General features: G+C 38.4%; 1 protein-coding gene across 1 annotated transcript in view; it reads left to right on the forward strand.

Annotated features, from left to right (window-relative positions):
* The first annotated feature begins 1,408 nt into the window (after positions 1–1,408).
* LOC138033403 (probable glutathione S-transferase 9) overlaps positions 1,409–10,875 on the forward strand; it is an 18,715-nt gene continuing 9,248 nt past the window's right edge. The window contains exons 1-2 of the mRNA XM_068881135.1: positions 1,409–1,594; positions 7,737–7,838. Of these exons, the coding sequence (XP_068737236.1) occupies positions 1,462–1,594; positions 7,737–7,838 (235 nt within the window). The 5' untranslated portion in view covers positions 1,409–1,461. The remainder of the gene's footprint in view (positions 1,595–7,736; positions 7,839–10,875) is intronic.

Here is a 10,875-nt window from a genome sequence, read left to right on the forward strand (position 1 = left end):
TCAATGACATTCGACAGCATTTAATTAATCCATTCCTCCTAGTAAAAAAGTTAGTAAAAAAGCCTTAAACTGAACAAATAAAAGTCATACACTGTATTTTGTTTTATACACAAACCAAAGTAAACGCTCGATCTCCAGTCAGTAATCCGAAGAAATTTCACCTTTTCATCTTAACATTCCTCAACAGGCTTTAGCAAAAGTAAATTGGGATAGTGTTGCTATGCTGAGTGTTGAGGCCCCATTAGGGGAGGGAGGAATCTAAGTATCCCGTATCCCTAAATATCCTGTATCACGTTAATTCCGGTGGTTTGTATCACTAAAATACCATTTCGGTTTTTTAAATATCCTGCATCCCGTTAATTTTCCGAAGTTTACCCGTGGTTGTAGTTCACTGTAACTGGACAATTTGTGTTAACTGTTTGTGCATCCCACGGATACGCCCTTATAGGTGTCTTGTTTCATATATCATTTCGTTCATTGATTCATTCCTCAGTCCCAACGGTTTTTGATGACTAATACCTGGCTCGTTATCAAAGCTAAAAGGCTCAAAATTGGAGATTTAACTAAGTTTATTTAATTCTTTTACTTTTTGAAGTCAATATGTAAATAGGATGATGCCTTCTGTGAGCGAAAATGACGTCAGCAAGTATTCGATCCCAGCCAAAGTATAGATAATCACATGGCCATGGGGCAGAGTAAAATTAAAGATTAATGCCACGCGTATTTTCGGAAGTTGCAGAAATTGCCCGATCTCGAGCAATGATTACTTGTTTATAATACAAATGGCGTGCAAAATAGTTTCTTTTGTTTGTAAAAAAGGTCAACAACGCACGCTGTTGTGAAATTCATATGAAACCATTTCAGCGTTCAGTTAGCGCCAAATGAACTGTAAAACGCACGAATCAGCTGGTGGGACGTTATTTTTGTACAACAACGGCAAAGCAATGAAACCACCCCTGCTAAAAACATTTGCTTCATGAAAATAATGAAAGTATTAAATTTGCCCGGGGCAATTACTAGACTTAATGAAGACTGCTCTCTGTCTCAGGCAATTAGCATTTAGTAATTTTGCCCTCCATGTTATAAAGAAAGGAATATGCATTTTGAAAACATTTTCACCGTCACGCTCGAGCAAACTCTATGGACAAAGTTTGAAATGTTGCAAGAAAGGTGAAATGTCATCATCAGGAGAGAGATTTAGAATAGCGTTTTCGGCAATCAGCAAACGTCAGGACTGAAATGAACGTATTTGCTCCAGAGCAGTTTCTCAAAGGAGCAAGGCAAATCAGAATAAGATGTTTTTGTCATCCCTTTATGACAAACAGGAGCCTGTTTCTTTGTCAAAAAGCTGAGTCACTGAGTCATTCATCCAATCTCGTGGCTCAAAATCAGCCAATCACGACCCTTCCAGATGAAATGAAACTGCAACAAGTGCATTGCTAATTACACACGCCTGCAAACATGTCGGGGTACAAGCTCTACTATTTTGAGGGACGCGCGAGAGCAGAAGTTTGTCGACTGTCTTTCGCAGCGGCAAATATAGCTTTCGAAGATATTCGACTCAAAAGAGAGGATTGGGTCAAGGAGAAAGCATGTAAGTAGACCCTTGTGATGAGCTAACCTAAGCTGTCGAACGTACGTGAAGTTCCAGCGCAAAATGTCATCTTGGAAACTACGTAAAAGAACTTATTTTGTTGAAAATTTGATTTTTTTTTAGGACTCTTTTATTAGTAACATACAGCCAAAGTTGCTAAGCAGAGTTTACATCTTGACTCGTGAGGCGTACCGAACAAGCTTGATATCTTGCACTCTGCTTCATGATCAATCGGTACTAATTGTTGCGAGTACTACGAAAGACGCAGTTTACGGAATTGTTTGTTATTTTGAAAGCTTCGCACTGCTTGAACCGGACAAAAAGGCATCTTATTCTGGTGTGGTGTTCTTTGGTGAAATCGTTTAATCAAATTATTATTATATGGCCCCTGAATTCTAGCATGTTACACGCTCTGGTGATTCCGTATTCCCGGACGTTTGGCGATTTGTGCGTGTCACACAAGCCATGATATCTGTGACTAGTCAACGATCATTGAGGGGACATTGGGGTGTATTAGAAACCGCAAAACCGAAGAGAAAATAATCCAAAACCGCAAAACCGCAAAAAAATTCGGCCAGAACCGAAAACCGCATACAAAACTGTCAACAAATCGATACAATGGTGACAAGTGGGGAATACAGAGCAAACTACACAACACTTTATTTAATCAAAGTATTTGTGGATGTCATAGACTTGTCTAAAGCCTTCATTTCTTTTAGCATCTGCTAAAATCATAGGCTTTATTTTTGCCGCTCTCTCGAGCTCGGACTTTGTGGGCTCATTTCCCGTAAAACAGCTGGTAATGGAGCCAAGTTAACTTAGGAGAATTTGCAAGTCCTCTCTAGAATCGCAATTTTGCAATTGCGAAAAGCTATATCTTCGGAAACTTCAATCGAAAATCTCTAATTGAACATTTCTATTTGATAACTAAGACAGGTCAGTATGGAGATTCGAATGGAATGTTTAATGTTGGTCTAAAACATGCGATTGCAATGAGGAAGCTAACCGGTACAATTTGTTCCTTGTTTTACATGGCAGCAGGAACTTGCTCAAAGGTTAAATGTGGTAATAATAAACAGATACTTACTTAAAACAGCAGTCGAATATTGAAGCTCACTCCCATATAAAAAGGGGAGGGATGCTCATCGAAAAATTTTACGTTAAACCCCTAAAGGAGACCAATCTCGGAAAGGCCTAGGCTTTTTTTGACCCCTAAAAGAGACCATATTACATGTATAACACAGAGAAATAAAAAATACAGTGACTTTTAATGATGGCAAAGACATTATCATCTAATACTTTCACCTGCGAGAAGAAATGTAAAAAGTGTAAATATACACTTTCATATTTCTTCGTGCGCAACCCTAAAGGAGACCTTCACGGCTACATATGATTGCATTTTGCCCAAAACACCCTAAGTGAGACCAAAATCCAAAATTTACACCTCCAAGTGAGACAACGAGCATATCCCTCCCCTTTTTATATGGGACCCCCCCCCCCCTCCCCGAGCACCGCCCTTCCATATCGCGACGTTGCTCCAAAGAGAAAATTCGTCGATGTCCCTAATTCATCTTGAGGGCCTTGGGAATTGTTGTTATCTGCACTGACTTTGTCACTACTTTCATCAAATTCTTGCTGGTCTTCATCAGAGGCACTATCTTCCTCACTCATTTCATGCTCGTTCAGATCTTCATGGGGTCCTTCATCTTCATCCACTCAGCACCAACTCGGTCATCATTCGACACGCGTGATCCCCTAACGTGACATTTAGTTTGGTCACGCATTCCTCTCAATAACTGGCTTTAGAGTGTTTTCATGCGACGTCTCCTGGAATTGAGCTCTATTATCACTCAAACATTTTCTTTTGTTTCGGAGGAAAAACAAGGTTACTGATCACGTGAGTGAAAGTCCCCTATGGGAACTTACATTTTATTTATCAGGCCCTAGTACACCCTCATTTCAACTACTGCAATATTGTTTGAAGAAACTGTGGAGTAACTTTGCAGGACAAACTGCGAAAACTACAAAACAGAGCAGCCAATGTCTTGACCTACTCTAACTATGACGCTGATGTCAACAATTAATTTAAACTCTTGAGATGGAAATCCCTAGTCTCTCAAAGGCAAATTGAAAGAGCAACAATGGTATTTAGCACCTGAGTATCTCTGCTCGAAATTTGTCCATCGCGATTCTGATAATTGTTTGAGAGGCTCTGTGAATAAGGTAAATGTGCTGCAACTGCGCACAAACTACTACAGAAAACAGCTTTAGCTACAGTGGGGCAGTTTTGTGGAACAGTTTGCCATTAGAACTAAGGAAAGCAGCGTCCCTCAGTCAATTCAAATGACTGATTAAAGAGGTTATCTAAGCCATTATTCTAAACACGGCGTTCATGGAAAGCAGCTTTTATTGTATGATATATTGAGTAAGATAGTTAATGTAGTTTACATAGTTTTATCTATAGTTGGTTTTAAATTTTTTATTGTACATATGGTTTTTATGTTGCTGATGATAAAGAATAAATAAATAAATAAATAAATAAATAAATAAATAACACCCTATTCGAGATCAATTGCCGCTCAAATCAAAGAGAAACCGGAACCCAAATAGGACAAAATAGGAAAACCTAAAAAGCGCATTGGATAACAAAACCGAAAAACCGCTCATATTTTCTACAAGAACCAAAAACCAAATGCTAAAAAACGAAAAATCCGCAAACTGCAATGAACACCAAAACCGAAAAATTGAAGTCTTTCGGCACAAAAACCGAAAAGCCGATCTAAAAAATAGCCAAAACCGAAAATCCCAATGTCCCCCTCATCATTGAGCATATTGTGAAATATGAAATATGAATATTGTGAAAATTAAGCAATAGAGGACGGTTTCCGTATTTCCATAGCCTCATCTAAACACAAGGGGGAGTTGGGAGAATTCGAAATGGACATAACTGTCGAGAACATGGAGAAAAGTCCTCTATTGCTTTTATAAAATATTTCTCAAAGATAATTTGATAAGTGAAGGAAACTAAGAAACAAAAATTCTTGATTGAAACAGATTTTCTTGATATACCTCACATTACCTACCAGCCAATCAAAACGCGTGTCTGACGGCATATAACCATGCAATCAAAATTTGTGTTATGCCTTGTTTCTATACTCTCATCTAAACACAGCTATTGACCAATGAGAGTGCACATACTGTCCTTATTATTTTGTAACATCAATTGGAATGGATTTGTTAAACATAGGCTAGGTTTTTAACACATGGATTTGTAAATAGTAGGTTTGTAACATGGATTTGTAAATGTGGATTTGAAAAATATGGGGTTATCAAACATGGCTTGCAGGCAAATTGGTACCTTAAGAAAACTCTTTGTGCCTTTGTGGGTATGTGCTGGTACTAGGAATTTTGCACAGTACCTATTATTTGCACAATCATACATACCCAATTACATTATAAATAGACCTTTATATACCCATCACAGAAACAATACTCATTGTGTTTTGAGTGCAGATCCATGGTGACAATAGGCCCGCATAGCATGCACAGAGTCATTTCTGTTGGCGCTGCGGCAGCTGAAACTCAAATATTTCTCGATGAAATCTAAAAATAATGACTGTGCCACAAAAGTACAAAGAAAAAAATTTACCCAAAGTAAATATTTAGTTGTAGTGTTGTTCTAAGTAGCAATGATTGCTGATCCAAATTTTGAATTTGATTTTAAAAGTATTGCATATAAAATTTGCTTGGTTAGTATCATGCAAGCTTGACTCGTTATTCAATTGGTCCTATACCCTTGTAGGCACATTAGGGTATAGGGTATACATGCAATTGTGGCTGCCATCTCACATGTACATGTAATTACCTTAATTTAGTTAATTTTTCATGGTGTTTCTTAATTCATATTGTTCATCCTCTCTCTCTTTCACTTTTGAGTGTTAAAGCCATAGCAGGGGTTTCAATAACTTTTGCAGTAGATGACTGGCCTAATCAATGTAAGCGGCGGTCAATCTTTATCTTTTACAAGGATTTGAGTGAAGATCAAGGCAGAGTAGACGGCGGTGAGAGGCAAATTTCTGACAAACAGATGGCGATATACTGCCGGTGACCGGCTTCTAATGAAACCCCTGCTATAGGGTTGATAAAAGCCTGGAGCCGTGTCCTTGTTTAGATTTTGTGTACACCCTGCAGTAAACTAAAAGTGACTATTTTCGCAACTCTCTGAAAAGTGAGCCCAGTGGTTAGGGCACTTGCCTTAATTAAGATCTTGACATTCCAATTCAAGACCCAAGTTCTAATCACTTGTTGAATTTGATCCTAGTTAAGTGACCCTCACTGAGTGGTTCAACTTCTCAGCTGCACTTGTAAATAGCCAAATGGTTTCCTTGCGGCTAGTTGGGATTCTTAAAGTTATTGTGTTGTGTTATTGGCCATGAAAAGCCCTGACAGAGAGTGGTCAATTTAAGTATATATGTATATGTATGTAAAGTCTTGGAAATCCATTTCAGGTTCATTTCTTTTCAGCATACTCGTAAGCATGCAATGCCCATACCCATTCCATGCAAACTGGCTGTTTCCATTCTTTTTGTCATCAATTTGCTACTCCCAGTATTCTTCTGTATTCAAGTACCTTGTGCTAAGAATTTGTAAAGGATACATGCATATAGATAGTTAGATGCATGCATATTGTACTGTAGATACTATTAGATAAAACATTTAATAAAAGAATGACTTGCAATAACAGGGGCTACTGTTACATAATCCTAATAATTTAAATATCAACTGATATAAATAACATACTAACAGGGTTAATATTATGTACAGTAATTCTTGAATTTATTTGTACCTATTTTTTTGTGATCACTCAGGTTTCAAAAATGGGAGATAAAAACAACTATGTTCATGCCAAAAATGAGCACCTGAGAGAGATTCAGCTGAGCTCCACAGGCAAAGGCATGCAGGATCTGATGTTAAAAATAATGCAATCATTTTCTCCTGCTGGTTAAAAACAGTTCTTGTAATTGAGAATTCAGGAAAAGACATCTCAGTTTTTAAGGGACACATATGCACCAAGGCAGCTTCTAAATTGTAAGAAGCTGAAAACTGCAAGTCGCATGGATTAAATGCCACCTTTTAAAATGGATGATTCACAAATTTGTTCTACAAATCACCTTTGTTGTCCCTGTTTAAGGACGGTGCCTACTAATTCAAGGGTATTTTTGCCCTGGTTTATGATTATGCAGGAAATGTACATTGTAGATCTTGACAAGTGTCATTGAAATCCAAAAAGAAAATTGGAGGTAACCACACATTTTTCCAAGATAATTCATGAATAATATTTGTAAAAAGCTTTAAAATACAAAGCTATGTATGGCGTTCTTTCTCACATTGAAGCTTAATTATCTCTCAAAAATGCATGGTTACCCCAAATTTTCTTATTGGATACCGAGATTACTTACTAAGATCTACTTTTTCCGGATAGTTTTAAACCGTGCAAAAATATCCATGTATTAGTGAGCATCACCGATAGGAAACTTGAGTATCTAGAGATCGGCAGAACGTTCGCGCAGTGACAATACTATGCACTGTCCTTAAATTCATGATTTAAAAATAATAAAGAATTATGTTTAAAATGTGAACATGACATGCCAGGTAAATACATGTAAAGATGTTGAAGAGGGAAATATTTAATAAATCATATATATAATATCAATTTGTATTCATTTAAGTGCATTGAGTGACAATATTTTAAAGCTGGTGCTGTGTCTAATTCTTGTCAATATACAAACACATTCTTGGCCTTGGTGAATAGAATTTCACAGTCCTGTTTTACATTTTGCCAATGAGTGAGGAAAAATGCAACCATTGTGAAAATTCTAGCATCCTCCACTAATTTGTCTTGGTCCTGCAACCCATGTAATTAAAATCTCTGTATGGTGGCCAATTAATTTTACAGTATCAACTCTGTTGATAAGACGAAATTTTTGTATACTACTTCCCACTGACACAGCACCACAGTTTCTTTAGAAACTACCCCCTTCATTAGTTAAAGTAGACGCTCCTTGAGCGTAAACTGGGTTGCCTGTGTACTATACATTACGTGAAGAATAATTATCATGTAATTATTTTGTTTGTGTTTCAGCTGGCAGGCCTCCTCTGGGTCAAATGCCATTTATTGTGACTCCTGAAGAAAAATGCCTTGCACAGTCTGGGGCGATTATGAAGTATATTTGCAAGATGGGAGGTGAAGTTGTACAAAGTATCTATTACAGTGTAATTTGCGACAAGAATTCTAGTTGATAACACTCCTACGAGTAAAATAATACCTTAAATGCATTGACTGAGCTATGCAGTTTGAGGTCACTTGGGTTTTTGGATCTTGTAGAAACACAATGACTCCTCCTGAACCACCCCCCCCCCCCCCCCCCCCACTGATGACTGGGTAAAATCGTCTGGTGTTAGACAGCGTAATAATAGTAATGATAGCCTTTATTTTATCACGGTAAAAATACATTCAGCAAGGCTGCTTTTCAAGTAGCTGTGAGTAAAATACAAAACAAAATTACTGAAATTACTGAACTCTAGCAAACAACAAAAAGAAGGAATTATGACATAAAATCATTCTGGCGTGAAGCAGCTTTGAATGAGTGCATGGAAGAGGTAGTCTTAGCTTAAAATATTTTTCGGTACATGTAGAGATCCCCTCTACAGCTTAAACTCTGTTTCAAATATTCACACACAGGGCAAGGAATAAAATAGTTGTTTATCATTATTGCCATAACCCGTTGTTAGTGAACACTTGTTAAGCAATAGAGGACTTTTTCCGTGTTTCTAAACATGACGGACCAGGGATGGCCAGTGGATCACTCTGCAAGAGCTTTAACTAATTGACACCAGTTTTATTACCAATAAGAGGACAGACACATGAAGACTGGTGTCAGTTACAAGATCGAAAATCGTTTGTCTTGTTTCTCACGCGGTTTTGTGGCCGGCTACTGTTGCTTATTTTGGACTGAATTCATCATTACTGTGGTGACTGTCCACACTAAGTTAATACCTTTCAAATTTATAGGCTTTTTATGTGAAATGGATGTCCAGTTGTGAGCTGCTTTGTTTTACTGTAAAATTGCGGTCCGTTAAGTGGATTACTATGCGTTAGCCACAGGTAGCCTAAGCTCCGATGAATACATGTATCTGTACTGTACTATATTATTCAAGAATAAAAATATAGGGATTTGTGAGAGGAACACGGTTTTTCACAAAATTAAAAAATATATTTGCGATTTAAAATAAAAAATAGCTTACCTTGCTTCGCTCTTGAATTCCTTTGTCTCTGGTACGGTTTCTGGGTCGATTAAGAGCGATTTAGGTGGTTTTTGGTTCCTCTTCTTTTCCCTCTATATATCCTTTCCCAAGGATGGGGACCGACTGACGAACCGCCGAACGGATATCACTGAAGGGAAAGGGCCGTAACTTTGATCGTCTCGAAATTCCACGTAGATCACGGATGATACCTCCGCTACCCATTCGTCTTCTTCAATCAAGCCGCTTGTACACCGAGAAGGAATTTTAGGGCCGCCAAGCTCTGCAAACGTTTGCTTCAAGAGCCATCGGATGAGGCTTTATTAACCAGCCGTGTTACCCAAAAATTGTTACCCAAACCGTTGGAAGATCGCTTAGCGACCCGGCCTAAGGCACACAATTGGTCACCATTGTGCCCACCAACCAATCGCGGGTCGCTAAGCGATCTTCTAGCGGTTTGGGTAACGGATAATATAAAAATTGGATATTTAGCTCTTATTAACTGAGCAGGAGGTCTGTATGGGAGAATCGTGAGGTCTGTACACACGACCGAGGTCAAGATTCTCCCATACAGACTGACTAAGCTCGGTTAATAAGATGTTTATTATATGGCAAACAAGAACAAGTTAATTCGTTTAATGTAACTGGTTTGTACTAACTGACATTTTGCATGCGAACGACGATGAGCTGAACGTAATTCTGTCAAAGTTTGCTTGTCATCCTCTCTTTTGTCATCATGCTGTTTGGCACTTCCATAAATAAATATTGTTAGAAGAAAATACTCAATATTTTGCACTATAGTTTGCATCTTTTCACCGCAAAACATTACCGGTCTAGATGCCGGTCTAGATGGGAAAATCTAGACCGCGGTCAATATAGATTTCAGCCAATCAAATTCGTGAACTTGGTGAGACAGAATTAACTGAAGAGAGTGTTTCTGTTTAAAATATAAGTGCTACACGGCCGGCGTTTGTGTGAACGTAACCTTTCCTTGTACTTGTACATGTTAATTGCCGTTCCCACGGCCTGCTCCCGTCTGGCCTTGTGGCTCAGTCGGTAGAGCGGCGGAGATCTAACCCGAAGGTCGTGGGTTCAATTCCCGCCCTGGTCAGAGTTTTTCTCTGTCCTTGTGTGGGCCCAGTTCCATCGGTAGGGCTAACGCTCACATGATTCATATGGGATAGAAATATAGCACTTCATGTTACTCTGTTTAAAATACAAGTGCTACACGGCCGGCGTTTGTGTGAACGTAACCTTTCCTTGTACTTGTGAGACAGAGCCATATAATAAAGTACAGTACAGATGCTCATCGAATGAGCTGGGGCTACTTGTGCATTGGCTTGACCTTTTAATTAGTAATTTTTGCTGAAGAGAGAGAGTGTATTTAGGTTATCAGTCAATTAAAGTTGTTGATTAAAATTGTTGGTTATTATATGCAGGCCTTGTTTGTTTACTGCTTTCAGCTCAGAGGTGTTTGATCACTGTAAACTGTATACACTAATGACGATTAGGCTTGGCTCAATCTACATATTATTTTGAAAAGTGTATCAAAGGAGGTCTTTATGACGTCATAATTTATTTGAGAAATATCAAAGGCAACCCAAACTCATAAATTCGAATGCTCGGCTCAGTTAAAGTAGATGAACATGAAATGCCGAAAAAAATCGGCTAATCCTAGCGACGAAAATAAAGAAAATAAACCAACTTTTACTGCACCTTGTGTCCTTGTGTTGATTTGAGGCGTTCTGGGCTAGTTTTGAAATTTGCTCCTATCCTTCAATAAAAAAAGACAAGGCTGGAGACGCGCAACCTCTAAAGCCAGTGATCACTGCACGATGGAGGACGAAATTAATCCGACAAATTGACTTGATTCGGCCTTTTGTCCATTCTCACGTGAAGATAGATATAGTATAAAGGCCCAGAGTCCGAACACAATATCCAACTGCTTAGAGAAGCCGCCAGTTTTCACGAAGAACCTG

Source organism: Montipora capricornis, chromosome 14 (genome assembly GCF_036669925.1).
Source record: "Montipora capricornis isolate CH-2021 chromosome 14, ASM3666992v2, whole genome shotgun sequence".
NCBI classification, from domain to species: Eukaryota; Metazoa; Cnidaria; class Anthozoa; order Scleractinia; family Acroporidae; genus Montipora; species Montipora capricornis.